Source organism: Apodemus sylvaticus, chromosome 3 (assembly GCF_947179515.1).
Source record: "Apodemus sylvaticus chromosome 3, mApoSyl1.1, whole genome shotgun sequence".
Taxonomy (NCBI): domain Eukaryota; kingdom Metazoa; phylum Chordata; class Mammalia; order Rodentia; family Muridae; genus Apodemus; species Apodemus sylvaticus.
The window spans coordinates 18,321,991-18,342,230 of NC_067474.1; the positions used below are offsets into that span (position 1 = coordinate 18,321,991).

At 42.5% G+C, this 20,240-nt stretch overlaps 1 protein-coding gene across 1 annotated transcript; it reads right to left on the reverse strand.

Moving 5' to 3' along the window:
- Window positions 1-862: 862 nt before the first annotated feature.
- Window positions 863-16,049, reverse strand: Sdr16c5 (short chain dehydrogenase/reductase family 16C member 5). The gene is made up of 6 exons (XM_052175422.1): window positions 15,717-16,049; window positions 11,617-11,748; window positions 8,650-8,749; window positions 4,964-5,108; window positions 3,839-3,964; window positions 863-956 (listed from the first exon to the last, which is right to left on the reverse strand). Exons 1-6 carry the CDS (start codon window positions 16,047-16,049, stop codon window positions 863-865), a joined length of 930 nt encoding a protein of 309 aa, XP_052031382.1.
- Window positions 16,050-20,240: the final 4,191 nt, after the last annotated feature.

The window sequence follows — 20,240 nt, forward strand, 5'->3', positions numbered from 1 at the left end:
TCTGCTCTGGGTACGATGATTTCTGCACACCATGGACTGTCCTTTCAAACTGTGAGCACAATAAACACTTTCTTCCACAAGGGACCTTTGTCAAATATTCTGTCACAGCAACCACAGCAACCCAAGAAACTAAAGCGCTAAGTTACTTGAGTTTCACACTAGGGGCCCAGGTTCAAAAGAACCAAAACTAAGAATAAGAGAATCGAAAATCTACATTTTTGTGTCCTCTTGAGAGAGGTCTTGCAGCCCAGACACTGCATCTCCTTTGCCCCATGAAAGCCCAGCCACAGCTACCTGCTTTATAGGAACCACTGTACTCAGGGCAGCTCCTGGAAACACACCTCCTTTCCCTTTAATTAATTTTCTTTTATCTTAATAATGTTTTTAATTGAAATAGGAACATACCATTCCTCTTCCTTTTCTCCTTCCAGCCCGTTCCAATTATCCTCCCTCCAATTGTTCCCATATCACCCCTCAAATAGATAGCCTCTTTTTCTTTGATTATATTTGTTACACACATAAGTTCATGCATAAATATATGTAAATATATGTAAATAGAGCTTGCAGAGTCTGTTTCTGTTGTTTGTGTATATATGGATACACTTCTATAGTTGTTGAAATAGGAGTGACAAATAGCTATTTTTATTTTTCAAACAACAAACAAACAAAAATACATTCAACAACAAGAAAAGAAAACAGTAACATTGCATTTAAATGACACTGGAAGGACATTTTGGTCCACAGCAGAACATATTTGTCTTTGGGTTCTGTCAGACAGAAATACTTTTCTTCTTTGAAGTAAGCCTGGGTCTTCTTTGAAGTAGCAATGGATCTCAGACAATACAGAGTATGGAAGTTATCGTTAAGATTTCTTCTTTTGGCCAGTGAAGCCATCCATCACATGAAAGACTCCCAGATAGTCAGCTATAAGTATTCCCGTCTTGACAGGCAAGAAGCTAAAAAGAACAGAAGTATAAACATGTTGGTTATCATCCGTGAAAGCACCTTTGCTACGTGAGCTGAAGATGGTCACTTTTGTTGAGGACTTGCATGTTCAAAGACTCATCACGGAGACTTGGTGAGCAGAGAGATCTCCTCCTTTGTTTATGACATTTGGTTCACTTGTTTTGGTCTCCAAAACATCACCAGTTAGAGTACTGTGTGTACTCTAAAGCTTCTATTTTAGAGTTCTATGATTGTCAGCACACGTTTGGAATAAATGGATCTGGCTGGAAACTTGGTTTCAGCACTTTCAATGACAGCTTAGGCAACTTACCAGCTTGTAGGCCTTCAAGTCCTCAGGTAACAGCTGACCTAAGGCGTTTACGTCTTCCATCCCTATCTGTGCCTGGGAAGACTCATAGACACACCTGACCACCACCCCACACCCTGCACCCGTTGACCTTGAGACTTACATCATGGACTGGGTAAAGTGACAAGCAGATACAGAAAGCCTAAGATTTTTTGTCTAGAGGTGGGGTGAGGCTTCCGGGCTGTATGTCCTCCCCAGCTTCAGCACTGATAAATTGTTAACATATTGAAGAGCTATTGACCAGTATTTAAATCTCCACTTGTTTCCCAGTGTCTAAGGTGATCGGAGATTCCCCTTTCTGGCTTAATTTTTATGTACAATACTCAGGATACCCAGGATAGCTTCTTTTGGTAGGGATGGGGGTCTTGAGATAGGATCTCCCTATGCAGCCAATGATGTCTACAAACTCACAGCAGTCTTCAAATTCCAGCCCCCCCCCCCCATGCTAGGATCACAGGTATGAGATGCCCTGAACCCCTACCCTACTTCTCCATTTCCCTTTGTTCTCTCACCTTATATCTACTCCTGAGAAGACAATTCCTATCATGATAGGGTTTCTTTGTGTCTTGTTCTTTTGTGTAATCTCAGGCCCTTGAATGGGAATGGTGAGTGGCTCATACCCTGCTCTCTGTGTGTTGTCTGAAGGACTCTTTGATAATTTCTTTCATTGAGCCCGTTTCTCTTTCCTCTGCTTCTCCAGCATGATCTAGTACTTTCCCAAAACATGGGCCAGACTGGGTATACCATTAAAGAAATATAATTTCCACAATTATTCAGAGAACATAAAGAGAAGCCTCATGTTCTTAAAGTTGGCTTTGTCATAGCACAATCTGCTACTATGCAAGAAATAACCCACTGTGCTGTGGAAATACTTACTGTCCAACAACCAGACATTATGCTAATCTGTATGCATTGCCAAACATGGTCGGTAATTTGTGGACAAGAAAACTGAGGCCAGGAGAACACGGGACATGTAAGAATTACAGGCTTGATAAAGAGCAGGGTCATAACCCTGGGTTTCAAATTGCTACTTAAGGACTCCTTGTGCTGCCTCCCACAGCCCCTGTCAGCCACAGGGGTCCCTCCTGTGGTAGAGGAAGGATGGAAAGGGGAAGGATGGAAGAATGACTCCTGTTTCATTGCATAAAGTAGATAAAATTAACTAATGGTAAAGGTGTGCCTGTGGCTGTCAGCCATATGAGAACTTGGAAAAATAATGCCTAGATTCAAACAGACAAAGAGCCATCACTGTCATAGGGAGTAGAGCTGGGTACAGTACAGGCAGAGCAAGATAGAAGTAACAAGACAGAGGAAAGACACATGTATCTCAACAGAAAGTGGTGGCTGGTTGTAAGAGTGTGCTCCTTGCGAAGGTGCAGACCCTGTGAGGGGAGGCACAGACACGTGGAGCAACACTGAAACTGAACTGAGAGATTGGGATGAGCAGTGGACTTGACCATTCAACAGCATCCGGTGTGCCCAAGCTGCTACTGCTGAATTTCAGAAATCAAGTTCAGTTTGGACATAGGGGTGGGGGTAAGAATGACTCTCTTTTCCTTCCTTTCTCCCTCCTTCCCTCCCTTCCTCCCTTCTTTCCTTCCTTTCTTCCTTCTTTTGTTTTTTTCCTTTCTTCCTTCCTTCCTTCTTCCTTTCTTCCTACCTTCCTCCTGCTCTCCCTCCCTCCTTCCTTTTTTTCTCCCCCTCCTCCCTCCCTTCGTCCCTCCTCCCTTCCTTCTTTCCTCCCCTTTCTCCCTCCCTTCCTCCCTTCCATCTTCCTTCTTTCCTCCACTCCCACTCCCTCCCTTCCTTCTTTTCCTTCCTTGCATTCTTGTTTTCGTGCGTGCATGTGAGCATGCGTGCGTGCATGCGTGTATGCGTGTGCATGTGTGTGTCTGTGTGTTTGTGTGTGTGTGTGTGTGTGTGTGTGCGCTCGTGCGTGCAGGAGACCTGAGAACCTGTGCATGCCTGCAAGCACTCTACTACTCTACCATACTCAGCTCCTCCACCCCTTATTTTTTGCATGGTTTTAAGCTTTTTTCCCCCCTCTGGAATTCTTTAACTCTTTATTGGTAAAAAGTATTAGCAATTGCCAGTTTAACCAGTACTTCAGATACTTAAGGTGTCGTTGAGCTGAGTCTCTGGTACTTTACCTGAGGAAGCACTGATTCAATATCTATGGCCATACAATCATCTCATAATGTGTGTAAGAACATCTTTACTAAAGCAACCAAACAACTCTCAAATCTGTCCAGAGTCCATTTTGTAAACCCATTCATTTTTGACAGTTATACAATGTTAAGATGTCAGAGAGGGTCTCTGAACTTGTGGTGGTGGTGGTGGACACAGAAACTGCATAAATTTGAAACTGTGTCAATAAGTGGTCATGGTGATGAAAAAGAGCATGGGGGAAGATTTTCCTTTAAAAAAGTCCACCAATTTAACTTGTATTTGCTGAGTGGCTCTTCCAGTTAAGACCTGGAATAAACTGGTGACTGGCACATGGGAGACATGGACTGATGCCATTACCTTTTTAAAAACATCATGAAGTATAAAAACTTGGGCATATACAAGTATAGCTGCTCCTGCAGAATGGCATCTACTATTTTCCTAACTGCATATTCTGGATCCAGAATTGGTAACAGAGTAGGACACCTAAGGAAGAAAAAACAAAAACCTCAAGTTAAAAGAAATCATTCCTTAAGATTAAGGGTAAAATATATAAGATATTGTTATTATACACTTGTCCCTCCCGATTTCTGTATCTCTATATTTACTCATTTATTGTCAAAGTAGTAATAGTATGACTGGAATGTGAAATGGAAACTCTTTGTAAATCAATATACTCATGTTACAGATAATCATCCATGTAAAACCTTATTGAATGGTCTAAGTGTGAAGTGAGTCATTGGAAACAATCTGGGCTATGCTCGTAAGATACACAACTGGGTATCTGTGTCTGTTAGGGCTTGAACGTGTTCCCCAATTTTCCACTTAAGCCTAATCTCCACATGATGAATCTGGGTTAGGACTTGGAACTTGGAAATTAATTTAGGTCATGAGCATGGGGCCTTTGTGAATGGGATTGGTGCCCTTATGAGAAGAGACACAGCATAGGTAGACTTTCTCTCTGTTCTTTCCTTGGCAAGGAAAAAGGAGAGATCTATTTTCTTTGGCAGACAAGATGTAACTAACAAGAAGAAGGGGACTATCAGCCTCACTCCACCCTGCCTCCTGAACTTAGAGCCTGTAGTGGGTAAGACCTTTCTGTGGTTAATCCACATGTGGTATTATTTAAGGAATGCTGCAGTTAATCAAGATATGTGATATTCTTTTAAGGAATCTGGGAGATGTTTTCCTTCAATGACTTCTAGTTTTCCTGGAGTTAGGGAAGGGGTCTGAATAGCATTAGGTGACAGAGAGGGACTATGGCCAAGACAGGAAACAGAAGCAGATCAGAGGCTACAGGACGGGTACTGGTTGGGCACTGTAATCACTATCAATCAGGTCCTTAAACACACACTTGGCAGAGACAATTCTGAAACGACTCATGCATTAGAAAATATTTGGAAAAAGATCCAAGCAACTCAAAGAAAAGAATTGGAAGGGCAGAGCATCAGTTTGAATGCCTTTAAAATAAAAAGGTATACTTACTTAGTAGTGCAACCTTCAAACATTCCAGTTTTTATAAAGAATGGGCACACAATTGTAGTTTTGATCCCCCTTTGTTTTTCGGCAAGTGTTTCGATAAACATAGATTCTGCAAATCCAAGGGCTGCGAATTTACTTGCACAATAATCTGAAAGAGAGAGCGCGCGCGAGTGAGCTAAAGTGTTCGGGTCTGCCTGGTCTCCTTGCGTTCTATATCGTCGTCGTCGTGCAGCTCAGAGACTGCATTTTTATGATTTGAAGATTAATGACTTCCCACTGAGCAAGTTTCCTGGATCCATCTTTCCAACAGCTCAGGTAATCATTAGTATCAGTGTTTGGCAGTTACATTGTGCTGGCTAGTTTTAAGTCAGTTCGACGCAGCTATAGTTATTGAGCTAAGATGTGGCTGTAGGTTTGTCTGTAGAGTACTTTCTTAATTAGTGAGTGATGTGGGAGGACCCAGCCCGTTTTAGACGGTGCTGGGCTGGTAGGCCTGGCTTTTATAAGGCAGCAGGATGAGCAATCCATCAGGCGGCACCTCTGGTCTTCAGGTTCCTGCCCTGTTTGAGTTCTTACCTTGACCTCCTTCCAGGATAAGACTTGATGAGAAATCATAAGACAAACAAACTCCTCCCACGTTGCTTTGGTCGTAGTGTTTTTTTTTTTCACAGCAATAGTAATCTTAACTAAGTCAACTGTATTTTAAAATATGGACTGTACATTATTTTTATTCTATAATGAGAAGTTGTCTTTAACGGATTTCAGAATGATATAAAGTATAACTTACATATGCTCGGGGAAACCAAAAATGTTATACGACTTGCTTTATTGTGACCTAGAAGCAGATGCATATATTTCTGAGGTCTGTTTGTGTTGTAAAGCTTTTAAGTAGCATGGCATTAAGGTCATTTGTAATACTAACAGCAACAGAGGATGTGTCAATCATTTCAAAAGTTCTTTGTATGGGGAGAAATATGTAGCAAGTAGCATGGAACATGGGCCACTGAAATAATATGCTAATAAAGACGAGGTGTATGAGATGAGAAAGGCTGCTATGTGCTCCTCTAGACCACATAGTTTTACTTCTAAGTTAATGCTTTGCTGAGCCCATGACAACTGCTCCACAGGACAGAGGATGGTCAGTCCTTATTTCAAATAAATTTACCTCAGAAAGTATAAACACATATAATAATATATAATACTACATACAATAATACATAAAATAGCAAGTTATATAAGGATTTAAGCACAAAAGGTCAGTGTGGTTTGTGGTACTCAGAAGTAAATGTTCTTCCAACCATAAATCTCAGATTGTCAGTATAATGAAAAATAAATCATTCAATGGTTTAAGATGGTTTTAAATTGTCACACTGACATTACCTGTACTTATGTGCAAAATTACTAGGAGTTTCTTTAAAAGTTTTGGCATTTGTCTTAGTTAAGGTTTTACTGCTATCAATAGACACCATGACCAAGGCAAGTCTTACAAAGGACAACATTTAATTGGGGATGGTTTAGGTTCAGAGGTTCAGTCTATTATCATCAAGGTGGGAGAATAGCAGTATCCAGGCAGGCATGGTGCAGGAGGAGCAGAGAGTTCTACATCTTCATCTGAAGGCTGCTAGGAGAAGGCTGGCTTCCAGGCAGCTAGGGTGAGGGTTTTAAAGCCCAGGCTTTAAGTGACCCTCTACTCCAACAAGGCCACACATACTCTAATAAGGCCGCACTTCCTAATAGTGTCATTCCCTAGATCAAGCAAATACAAACCATTACAGCATTACTGGGAGGTGGTAGAACTGTTAGGAGGAGAGGCCTAGAGGAAGGAAGTTAGGAGGCAATGGGGAGTATACCAGGGAGGAGAGACTGAGATTGGATCCTTCCTCCCGCCATCTTTGATTCTCAAGCCACAGGGTAAGCTGGTTTCCGCTATCACATGCTATATCACTTGATATATTGCTTTACTTTGGCCCCAAAACAACAAGGCCACAGAACCTTGAAAAAAAACCATTAAAACTATGAGCCAAAATAAATTCATCCTCCTTTCAAGTTGATTATCTCACATATTTTGTCTCAGTAGTGGTGGGGAGCTAGAATACTGGTTCCCATGAAGTGGGGTTGTCTGTGGAAACTTCATGGTGTGATTCAGAAGCTGGTGGAAGGATTTTGTCAGACTCCACAGCAGCAGAGCCATAGACTGAAGCCTCTTCAACTGTGAGCCAACTACGTCCTTCCTTATTTTGCCACAGTGGTAGGCTCTAATATGCACAATCATGTCAGCCAGATGCTGCAGATAGCAGGACACAATTGATGTTGTCTGCATGAGGTACAGACTACAGTAGACAATTTCAACTCTGTCTTCTACTTTGAGAGAAGAACAAAAGACTTCTTACACCTTAATTCACTTGAAAATGTAGGGGGAACGTGGCATTTTTGTCCATGTTGTGCATTCTGTTTTAAGTCACATTTGCTTTAAGAGAATGCCTGGGGGTGGTGGGGAGGGGGCTGGAGAGCTGGCTCGGAGGTTAAGAGCACTGACTGCTTTTCCAGAGGTCCTGAGTTCAATTCCCAGAAACCACATGGTGACTCACAACCATCTGTAATTGGACCTGATGACCTCTTCTAGTGTGTCTGAAGAGAGTAACAATGTATTCACATACATAAAACAAACTATATATATATATATATATATATATATATATATATATAGAGAGAGAGAGAGAGAGAGAGAGAGAGAGAGAATGCCTGAATTTTGTGAATTAAAATGACTTGATTTTACATATTTCGCAATGCGTTCCTTTACATCCCTTTCCAAAGAGGTATGCATACTCATTCTGTTGTGAAGCAGCCACTATGAGTGACAAAAGCTGGTTTGCAAGTGTCAGGTTTGTCACTGTCTTGCCTCAGGTGTAAAGGGAGAAGAGGGAAGAACAGGATCTAGAGATGCTTCTAAGCACGTCTGAGTTTCGTGATAAAGTACTTCTTATGGAGTCATTGACCTCTGACATCCTGATAAGCAGCTGGAACTCTGGACTTGCACAATCTGCATTCTCCACAGAGCCTTAGTAAGTGGCTATGAAACAGAAGCAATGACCACACTGTGGGAAATACAGAGGGCGTTGACTTGGTTCTCAGTTGTTGGTGTGGGATTTTTACCTCTAAAGATGGAGATATTATGTGAGAAGGAGGATGGACAGTAGTGACCGTGCATGCTTTTCAGACCCATGAGAAAGGAAACTCTGGGTCTCAGGCTATCTGAAATAGCACTATTTGGGTAATGGGTAGTTCTGAGAACCTTAGTTGTATAACCGAGACACAGGAAACTAGGGCACATTTTGTTATTTACTCAAAATCTGTGGAAGTGTGTGATCAACAATCTTTTTGGGTACAGAGATACATGCTTACAATGCCAGCACTTAGGAAACCAAGACAGGAAGACTGAGTTTCAGGCCACCTTTGTCTTAAAAGTGTAACCCTGTCTCAACAAACCAAACCAAACCAAACCAAACCAAACCAAACCAAACCAAACCAAACCAAACCAAACCAAACCAAACCACCAGAATATCAAAAACTTCAAAATAATCTCACCTGTCCATTTGTTGGCTGAGTGTCAGTGACCTGCATGTGCTGTGTGAGGCAGACTCCTGGAGTGCAGTTATTATGCAAACCAAAGTTGTCAAGAATTCTCTTACCTGACAGACTATTTACTCCAACTAATCCAGCTGAACTTGAAATGCAAACCAAATGGCCATGGTTGTTAGCAATCATGGCAGGCAGGAAGGCTTTATACATCTAAGAAGACAAAAAAAAAAAAAAAAAAAAAAAAGAAAAAGAAGCTTTTAATACCCAATAACACATTATGTGCTTTCTTCAGATGTGTAAATGGCTGCTGTGCTCAAAACTATTTTAAACTAATAAAATTACCTAAAAAACACATTAAGGAATATTTTATATTTTAAGCCATTATTTCCCATTAAAATGTCAATAATATTAAAAACAGTTTATCTAGATTAATGCTATATATAGCATTAATATGTATTATATAAGATTATATAATTTTATATTACATATTATATATTAAACTATAATATAATTATATAATATTATATATAAGATCATAATCGACATGGTACAGGAAAATCTTACTTGTAATACCCACAATCCGAAACCACATGAGTACTTATGGACACCATTGTTTAGATGCATACTGTGTTTCCTTCCTTGACTTAATATAGATTTTCAAAGTGTTCCTGAACACAGTTCACAAGACATCCTGCTGCCATTAAGAAAGAACTATGTTTTAAAGCAATCTCTGCATCTTTGATTGATAGTCTTTTAATGACAGTTCATAAAATAAAGTATGTTTTTGAGTTAGTGGGTGCATAGGCTGTGTCTCAGTCATGTAGAACATCTTTAATTTTTTTTTTTTAAATTGGGAACCTGGCGAAAGGTGATACAGGAAGAACAATCAACTTCTGAGGAGGATGTTTTGGGCAACAAGCAGAAATTTGTCACAGATTCAGAAAAAGAGGTCAAGAAAATGGGTTTTAGGCTGGAGAAACAGCTCAGTGGATAAGTGTTTGCTGACTCTCTCCACATACCACTACCACCACCACCACCACCTCCACCACCACCAAAAGCCAACTGCTATAATAAAAGAAATAAAAAAGGAGCCTCTTACAAAGGCCTGCTTCTTTCCTCAACTGCTTTGTTTTGTTTCAGAGAGAGAGAGGTAGAAAATCTCTGGCAATTAAGTCACATGCCCTCCGTTGGGTCATACACAGGGTTTCAAAGTTATGTCCCCCCCAGAAAAAGTGAAGAGACAATACAGGAGGGGATGCCAGGGGCCAGGGAAATGAAACTATTTAAGGGATAACTAGCAGAGGAAGAGAAAGGAGACTAGGGAAAAATAGAGGCAGGACAGACATGAGGGCCACAGGGGGAGACACCAAAGAGGACTAACCTATTACATATAATGCTAAAAGTAAACTCATGAAACACACTTACACACCCACAGATGCACATATGCACACATGTATGCACACACACACACACATACACACATTGTACATTTAAGACAAGATAAATAGTTCCAGTGGAGACACAGTAGTTACTAACTGCTGGATCTTTCCAGTTTTCTCCTGAAGATCATGCAGGACACCCAGAACACCAGCGGAACCTTTGTGCCCTAGTAAAAGTGGAGACAAAAACCCCAAATGTGTCTTAAAGCTTCTGACACAGAGCTGGAAAAGGTGTAAGAAGTATGGAGCAGGACCTGAAATCTTCAGCAAGTCTTCTCAAGAGTGAGAGCCCTGTTTAGGGAGGCTGAGCTGTGCCCAGCACTGAAACCAACTGGACAGCAAATGGAGAGGCAGGGAGGGGCCACAGGAAGAGGTGTGGAGTGTAGATGTGGGAACGCGCTGGTCAGGCAAGGCCAAAAACATTGGGCCTGGGAGCAGCCTTATGAAAGTCAGGGATGAGCCCCTCAGTGATGGTGACATGTGACCCTTGCTTTCTCTAGGCAGGTACCAAGTTAGGTCTTAGCTTGCCTAGGACACACCTGACTGATGTTGGCATATTAATAATGCCTCTTTTAGTTCCAAAAGTGTCTTGTGCAGGCAAATTGTAAATTCTCTTAGTCATGCCAAAGTACATTTACTCAATACCTATTCTTTTTTTGCATTCTCTCTCTTTTTTTAATTAAATATTTGCTTTATTTACATTTCAAATGTTATCCCCTCCGAAAACCCCCTATCTAATCCCCCCTCCAACTGCTCACTAACCCACCCACTCCTTCTTCTCTGTCCTGGCATTCTCACTACCTGTTCTTATAACAACAAAACAAAAACAAACAAAGAAATAATAAAAACATTTTACGTTTGACAGTCCCTTGCAAACATTTCCCCAAACTGCTCTAAGGAACATAGTCAAGACCTCCTATCCATGGCAAACTTCATGGATGCTCAAAATCCCTATATAAAATCATGAAGCACTTGCATATTACCATACACATCCTTGTTATATTTTAAATCACCTCTAGATATAATACCCAAGAGAAGGTAAAGGTGGATAATCAGTTGTTCCGTTTATTAGTTAAAGCTGATAACAAGGAAAGTCTGCACACGTTTGGCATAGGCACAGTATGAATGGTTAGATCTGTAGATGTGAAGTCGGCAGATACGGAAGCTGATTATGCAAGCAAGACAAATGGGCCAGCCTCAGGCGTTAGCTCAAAGACAAGAACCGGTCTGTCTTTGGGAGACAACTCCATCACCGGTGGGGGTTCTGAGAGCTTCAAGGCCAAGCTGGGTCAGCAGAGGTGAAGGGGGGTATTGGGAGGAGGAGCCAAGTGATAGAGGGGGCAGAAGGGAGCTGCCAAGGGAAGTGAAGTGGGTAAGTAAATAAGTTAATGGGTAAAAGAGAGAACAACTGAGTGGACACACCCAAAATCAAGACGTTAAACTGGGGTGTAGCTCAGTGGTTCAACACTCATAATAAAGACTGTGTAAGGACCTGAGTTGATACCCAATATCCCCCTCCATGATTAAGATATGTATATTTTATTTAGAGATTGATAATATTGCTAAAGAGTGAGAGAGAAATACTTCAGAATGCCAGAGTAAGCTTGCATTTAGTATGAGAATTAAAAAAATAGTCACCCATAAATGTGCCTTGAAGTTGACATCAAATGACTTTTCCATGAGGTCATCTGGGCAGTCAAGGAACTTTCTGCCTGTTACAATGCCGGCATTATTGATGAGGATAGAGACATCACCAACTTCTTTCTTAACCTGGATTGGAGAAGAAGAGTGCCATCATTAGACTAGCGATTGTCTATGATCTCTGTCCCAATAGTTATCTATTCTTGATCCTTCCCTCAGGCTGGACTTGTGTGCTCTTGGTGGCATCCTCACTGCACTAGATCACTAAGCTCAACACTCTACAGTTCATTCTCCTCTATCTCCAGTACAGAGGCTAACGTTGGAAGGCCATTTTCCTTCTCCACTCAAGCCCATCTTGCTGCCTATGCTTCACAGTCTTGTTTCAGGTTTTGCGTTGGTCATTTATCATTTATCATTTCAGTCATGACAGATATAAGAACAGCTTTATTATAACCAAACAGCATACAGAGCCCATCCTGGCATACACAGAGATAGGGAGAAGGCAGGAGTCAATGGGAAGATGATAATATATACTTTAAACACAAGACAGATTAGAATCTGCCTGTCCTATTTTTCTCAACAGACCAGTTTTCTTCTCTCTACCTCAAAATTTAGGAACAAGATCTGTGAGTCATGTTTGCTGTTGAGATGCCAGCTCAAAAAAGCATCTGATCGCTGTTACTTTAGAACAAAGGGTTCCAGGTGACACAGTGGTCCCTTCGCCTCTAACAAGCCTTCAGTTAGTCATCTTGGTTCCCAGTGGACACGAGCCTTACCAGGATGATGACAAGGCTGGTACTGTCCTTGTTTTCCTTTGTGTTTGGAATTCCATCAGTGTAATTCAGATCATACAGTATCAGTAACATACTCACACCATTTAGAAAGGACCACCCACAGTAGTTATCAAGTGTTTATAAATAAGGTTCACAACAGTTCCTTTTAGCTGTTAGTGTGTGTGGCTGTGTGTGCATACCTGTGTATATGTGTGTGTGTTTGTGTGCTCATGTATATTTGTGCACGTGTGTATGATGAGTATGTGAGTGTATGTGGGTGTATGTTCATGTATATTTGTGCACATGTGTATGAGTATGTGAGTATATGTGGGTGTATATTCATGTATATTTGTGCACATGTGTATGAGTATGTGAGTGTATGTGGATGTATGTTCATGTGGGTGTGGGTGCATGTGTGTACAGATGTGTGTGCATGCATGTGTGTGTATTTGTTGGTGAAACTGAAAGGATGGATAATGTAAAGTTCATCACAGTAGCACAGACTAGGAACGGTGAGGACATATCACTGTGGAAGGTGGAAGCTGTTGTTGTAGAAGGCCTGGGTTCAGATCAGGTGACATAGCTGTGCCAGTTTTCACATAAAACACTGGAGAAAAATCTAAATACACGTCTGCTTTGGAAAGAGGCTAGAAGTTCATCAAATCTAACTTGTTAAGCAAGGAGAGTAGCAATAGAAACCAGATTGTTCAACAAAGGGGCAAATGTCAATAACCTTAGAGATTTGGTGTAGAAACAAGAACCCACTGGAAGGCCCTGGGCTGTCAAGCATGCCAGTATCTTACTCTAAAACTCTAGGATGGCCAATGCGAATTTCCCAACAGCTCTGGTTCCCCATTCCATACCTCTAAGAGGCAGTAGGCAGCATGAAAGATCTGTTTCTGCTAGTTATTAGGTAGTCCATGATTTTGGAAATCATCAGGAATTAGTAACCAATTTTAGGAAAATTGTAGATGCTACAAATTAAATTCAAGAGGATAGCCTTCCTTCCTTCTTTCTTCCTTCCTTCTTTTAATTTGAGAAGATGATGTTCAGGCATAGATATAAAAATCCAAACTGATTGTCATTAAATACATAACTAGGATCCTTGACTGTTACATCAGGGTAAAGGACAACTCCATAGTCCCAGCTTGTTCATATCCTACTGTTCAAAATAACCTGTCACCTAGATAGACTATAAAGCAGCATTGGACTTTCTAAACTCATAGCTAAGCTATCATGCTAGGATACAAACCCTCAAAGCCACTCAAGATGAGATGAGAGAAAACTCTAGGTACCACTTCAAAATTTTTCTCTATGGTTATTGTCCTGGGGATCATGCCTAAAAAATTCTTATAGTTTCTTTCTATCTAACATAAGAAGTAGAATGCAAATTTTATAAGTAAAATTATTTCACCTAAATGCTAAAGAGCATACTGCCAATACTCTTCAAGACCATAAAGGATAAAAAATGAACAAGCTAGGAATATGGCATAGCAGACCATGTCAGAAATCAACCCTCTGGGACAGACATGGGTCCCAATTCAAGTGATATGGAAGCAATTATTTATAGAACACTGTATTAGTTTGCAATTATGATAAAGGTCTTCAGTGTCTGAGTATCGACTCATGATTGTTGAATCCTGGCTAGAGAAGTTGTTTGCAGTTAGTGAAAGTCAACATGTTAATCAGCATGCCTCATAGGTAAACAGGTACACCTGGCCAGTTGGCTTCCCTTGGGATGTGATTCCAGAAGAAGCCTGTGTGGGTTTATCAGGTTTGGATCTTCAGACTGTGTCAGGCAGTCTGTAATCAGAATTAATGGTAAAAAAAACAAGAACAAAATGATGGGAAGTAGAAAGGCTGTTGGAGCAAGCAGTCTTGGTTCTTCCCTTTTCACTAAATTTAGCCATACTACGTTCTCTAGCTGGTTCTGGAGAGTAGCGTGTGGTGTATGCATCCCAGTGTGGATATAAGGAAACAGAAGTCCTTATATCTGTTTCATGAGGGGCAAGACATGATGAGCTAACAGCATGTCTGCCAATATACGGGAGTATCAGCTTCCTGAAACTTTAAAAGTCCATTTATGTTATTGCCAAAGAAGCATTTAAGAGCAGTGATTCTCAACTTTCCTAATTCTGTGACCTTTTAATATAATTCCTCAGGTTGTGGTAACCCCAAACCATGACATTATTTTGTTGCCACTTCATAACTGTAATTTTGCTACTAGAATGAATTATAATGTAAATATCTGATATACAGAATATCTGGTATTTGAACTCTATGAAAGTGTTGTTTAATATGTAGCAAAGGATGGCCCTGCCCAACAGCAACAAGAGGGGAGCCCCTTGGTCACAGGGAGGTTTCATGCCCCAGAGCAGGGAAAGGCTGGAGCAATGGGGCAGGAGGGCATGGATGCATGGGGGAGAACTCTCATACAGGCAAAATGGAGCGGGGGAGGGCAGATGTGGGACGGGGGTTGGTGGAGGGGTAACCAAGAAGTAGGATATCATTTGAGATGCAAACGAATGGAATGATAAATTAAAAAAAAAATAAAGGAAAAGGATCGTGTAACTTCAAAGGGGTCGTGACCCACAGGTTGAAAACTAATGATTTAGAGAGTCTACATGTGAATTAATTCAGTGATAGAGCAAGTGTTTAGGAAGCACCAAGGCAGTAGGCTCCACCACCACCAAAACCAAATAAATGACCTCAGGATGAGTATTCTTATTTTCTTATGATTGCCTGTGAAAAATACATATTCAAATGGAAGGCATGATAGGGTAGATATAGCCCATGATCTAACTCCAAATAAACAGGGTGCACATATATTGTTTGGTTTTGGGCAAAGCATTTGACATCTGTTTCTCAGCCCTCAAAGAAGGATGCTCTTGCTCCTTCTTCCACTGCACTGGCACAGTTGGCATATGGTACAGGTGGGGTCCAGAGCTCAGGGTACCACACAGGAATCCAGAAACTCAAGTCCTGGCCATTCCCTTGTTAACTGTCAGCTCTATTATGAAAGGAAAGTACAGGCCCCCACAGACTCACTGTTCTATTTTTAAAGGAGAATAATAATTTACCTTATGTTGTTATGATATGCTACATACAGGGTATTTTACAAAAATACCCTGTATGTAGCACCGAGAAGACAGAATGAAAAATTCCAAATTCCTATTCCCCCTAAGATTAGTTATAAAGTAGGGGGATATTGAAGACAAGTGGAAAGCACTGAGACAGAGGCCAATGAATAAAACGGGTGCATGCCAAAGTAATTGCATAGGATTCTCACAACCCACAAACACCAATGAGACTCCCTTGATGTACCTGGTCAGCCACTCTGTACACCTCTTCTCTCCGACTGCAGTCACAGGTGTAGGCATGCACTCTGGTGGCTCCTGCATCCCGAGCTAACTGATGAGTCTCCTCGTTCGTCTCCTTATTCACATCCCAGAGAACGAGCACTGATCCCAGGCGGGCAAACTGCAATGCTAAGAGTCTTCCAAGGCCACTGCCAGCGCCTGTTATGAGCACTATCTCACCTGCAACGTTCTTCCGTGGTTTTGAGATGACATGAAAAAGTAGGGCCTCCAAGATACTCAACAGTGATTTTCCTAAGAAAACAAGCAAGTTCTTCACTGATTCCAGCTTGTGAGACATGGTCTGGCCAACACCTTTAAAGCAAGAGAGAAGTTGCTCAGTTCCTCTTCTCTGGAGGAAAATACTGAGAATGTGATAGAGCTGCTCTTTCTGGATGCTGATACCGAACTCAGGAGCAGGCAGGAACCACAGTGATGTATGATATCTGGTACAATGACTACACACGGGCCCCAAGCTCCATTCAGATCTGCTATGTGTCACACATAACGATGTTTGTTCATAGGCAGCTGGAACCACCTCACCCAAGTATATGTATGCCAAGGGGTGTGCCTGTATTTCTCTCCAGTTAACCTTTGCCTTACTATGAGTTGTGATGTGAAGCTCAACTGTGTTGTCATATCACTGTATTTATGACATAACTCTTATGGTGTTATGTTTTTGTCTCCTTTTAGGTTTCTTTTTCTCTCAGTTGCACTACAATACTTCCATTTAGTGATGCTATTTAAGATTTGAAGGCTAAGGATTCAGTTCAGTGTAAGGGTACTCACCTAGCATATGTGAAAACCTCACTTCTTACTGATCCCCAATATTATGGCAAAGAGATTTGAGACAAAAGGGGGAATTGTAAAGCCCTATCTGCATAAAGTATTAGGAGAGAACTAACTGGTTTTCCATCAACACCCCACTTTTCCTTCTCCAGTTGATTTTTCATCAACACCCTAACTCCTTTCCCTGGGCTGAGGCCCCATTCAGTGAGCTCCCCTTAACTTAGATTTGGTGAGACAGGCTTGGTAACCTTCTCTACCTCTGGGAAACTTGGCGCAGTCTCTAATGTCTTCTGGCTCTTGACCTCCTGTTTACTAGGCTTGGGTCTTGGGGCAGTTCTGTCCCTGAGATGGGAATGTGCTATGATTTATCATAGCTCTGGCTCATAGAAAGTGTCTCATAGTTGTTTGTTACCAGTTTTGGTTTGGATTCATAGTGCAGATCACCAAAAAGGCACCTGGCAGGCTTCTGTGAAGGGGTAAAGGGCTTTCCTGAGCAGGCTGTTCCACTGAGAGGCTCAGGTGCAGGTATAGGTTTCCAGAATTAAAAGGACAGATGGGAGCAGCTCTTTAGTTTGTTGGCTGGATGAGGACCAACTAAATGCTTTTAACGATAATGGGTGCTTCAGTCCATCTTTAGAAGGGTTTAGCACATGAAAGTTACTAGGGCCTAAACTACGTTCTGGCTTATTCTACACATAAGGTTGACAGAAGGAGAGAATGTATACGTGACCTGCTTGCTTAAGCAAGCATGCGGCTAGGTTGGTTTCATGTTATTGAGTCTTAACTTCAGTTGGTTCTCTATGCGCTGAGGCTGGGGCTTGGATCTCATAACCTAAACTGTTCTAAATGAAGAAACAGATCATCAGCAGATAGCTGGATCATCCCAAGCAATAGTGTCATAATAGTGTCATGGGTGATGGAGACTTGATCCGGATTAGGTCTTGCAAGGAAGGATGCTGTCGGTCTCAAGGCAGGCTTCTTCTGCTCCTCGGGGCTTCCGGGGGGGTACGCACTAAGGTTCAGCCTCAGATCTGTGGGTTAGCCTTGGGCTTTATTATACTCTCCATGCAACAACTCAAAACCTCTGCTAACTTTGCTCTAATTCATTTCCAGAGCAATCCAGGCCTTTGAGGCAATCTGTAATGATGCCTCAGAGGAAGACTCCCATTCAATATGCAGCCATAGGGTGCGTACCTGGAGCCCTGTCAGGGTGCGTGCTGGCTGATGCACACAACAAACGGACACTCCGGCCACTTCCTACACAGCAGCATCTCACTTCCATTAGCTTCCCATTAGAAAACACACAGCAGGTGGCCCAGCCAGGCCACGCTGTCCCCTTTCTGGCATAACATTATATGGTATCCTACCAGAAGACAGAGAGCCCTCTGGAGACATGTCAGCGTGATGCAAACTCTAGAACAAGTCCTGGCTCTCTCCTCTCCTGACAGGTGTGTCCTAGGTACATAGGAGTGTGGTAGCATGAAGTAGCTTCCATGCCAAGTTTTGGATTTCTTCTGTGTAATCATACATGCAGCGAGGAGAGAGATTGTAGAGACTGGCTTAGGATGCTGCTGCATCCATCAGTGTCATACTTGGCAACTTTGACCAAAATCATTTCATTGCTAGTGCCCCAGGATTCTCTAAGTAGTTAATGCTTATGCAAATGCTCCTGCACTGGGGGCTGCAGGAGTGAGTAGGAGCAGCATGTAGACACTCCTAGTCTTAAAATTAAGAAATAAGGCTAGGCATCAGTCTGTACTCAGCCATCCTTCGGAACACAGGTCTGAGGAGAAACGTAGAAGAGCTTGCTGGAATTTAGTCCCAACAGCATCTCTCCGTCTCCTCCCCAGTCTCCAGAAGGTGGTATATTCAGAACATGAATACCTTACTAGGTCTGTGGCCCACAGACAGCAGAATAACTCTCTAATGATGCCAATTTTCTCTGGCTATATCCTCAGAAGGTGATTTAATAAATACAGCAGCAAACAGAAAGTGAATCTATGCTTTCAGTTTATCTTGATGATTCTTTGTTTAGGAAGATACAGGTATATTCCATTTCATCAGGCTTGGTATCATCCCCAGTTCAAAAGCAGAGCTAACTAGGCCCATAGTCAGGCCAGGGTTGCAGCGAGCAGATGGTGGTGGCAGATACACCGACAACCACAGCTTCTGATGAAAGGAGAGGAGGAGGTTGTGAATTGTGGGCCTGGGCAGGACACAGGGACCAGGGCCGCGGGCAGGAATCCATTCCGCTCTCAGGAGACCAGCATCTCACCCTTGGAGGCACAGACATCTGGGTTTGCTCAGAACACCGCTCCCCTGCAGTGCAGGCTCGCCTGCTGGCTGCTTGGTGCTGGTCCCCGACCACTCCTAACGTTCCCCTGGGTTAAACTCTCATGGCTGGTCTGTGCACCGCGCAGTACCACCTCTCTAGTAGCAGCCCTAGAACGTGGGATCTCTGCAACTCACCTTGCAAACAGTTCCCTCTCTGGCCACCACGAGAAGCGAGAAGGCACCCAGGTCCTTGGTTAAGTTGCAAGGTTCAGGTGTTTATTCCTGAGTAGGCTGGGGCCCAAGCTAAGGGCAGGGCTGTGATTCCCGCGGGGGCAGGGCCTCGTGCAGGCGTCTTTCCTGCGGAAGGTGGTAAGGATTGTGGAGTCTGGATGTGTGCCCCAGTATTGCCCATCCCTTTAAAATTTTCCCATGCCCGGGCTGGATGCAGGATTGTTAAAAGAGAATTTCCGAGTTGAAAGGGGCAGAGTCAGTGGCAGGAGATTTCGTAACATCAGGTGTGCTTGCAAGCCCAACCAAGGTTTCACAGGGTTTAGGGACCAGATTTTTGCCCCAGATATCTGTGCCTCTTGGCACAAATACGAAATTCTACAATGCTGATTCTGTCACATGGAATCCAAAGTCTCAGGTGTCTGAAAGGGATGTGGGTGTCATCTTGGGATCTGCCAGGTGGTGGCTGGGGTACCTGTGGCTCAGGCGGGTAGCCAAGGGAAAGAGTTTGTTTTTAACAAAATGAAGTTGAGAAATCAAAATAGAGCAAGTGTCAACGGTGCACTATAACCTGTTTCTTCAATATTGCTTGTGTACAACAGCCCCCACACCCCAGCAAAGCACTGCTAGAATAAAACAACCAAGAAAGCAAGCTAAGTTTGCAAAACTAGTGAGTGATCTCATGTGTCTTGCCACCAAAATGCTTACGATGGGTAGGGCTTCACGGGTGGTAACACACCGAACAGGAAATACCGGGAGCAATAACCAGCTCAGGTCTGTTTGTACATTTCCAGAGTGGGAAGGAGCAGACCAGGGGGCAAGGCTCAGAGGAGAGTAGTCTTTGCCAAGTCTTCTATGGGACAGGCTCGGGCAAGAATAAAACGCCTGGTAAGGTAGGGGCAGGGAAAGCCTTGAATGTGTTTTCAGTGTTTGGAAGTTTTCCTGGGAAGGCTTGGAAAGGTTTGGGTAGCTGTGCTGTGAGACAGATGTATGGGCACTGTTAGGTTAGTACATCCTTAGGTTAGTCATCCTCACTGGAGGGGACCCATGTTTGGACAGTTTAAAATGGAAAACATTCATGGACTGATTGATGTATGACCGCATGGCTCAGCATAGCCTGAGTGTCTTGGATTGAATGGATACAGACTCAGAGGATATTTTCCTTTCACACTGACAACTATTTTGAGAAAGAAGAGTGTGT

Coding starts and splice junctions, on each gene's coding strand:
- Sdr16c5 (XM_052175422.1), bottom strand. CDS start 16,049: ATGTCTCACAAGCTGGAATCAGTGAAGAACTTGCTTGTTTTCTTAGGA. Junction 11,749..15,716: donor TGTACAGAGTGGCTGACCAG/GTACATCAAGGG, acceptor TCTCCAATCCAG/GTTAAGAAAGAAGTTGGTGA. Junction 5,109..8,649: donor TGGAGTAAATAGTCTGTCAG/GTAAGAGAATTC, acceptor TCTCTCTTTCAG/ATTATTGTGCAAGTAAATTC.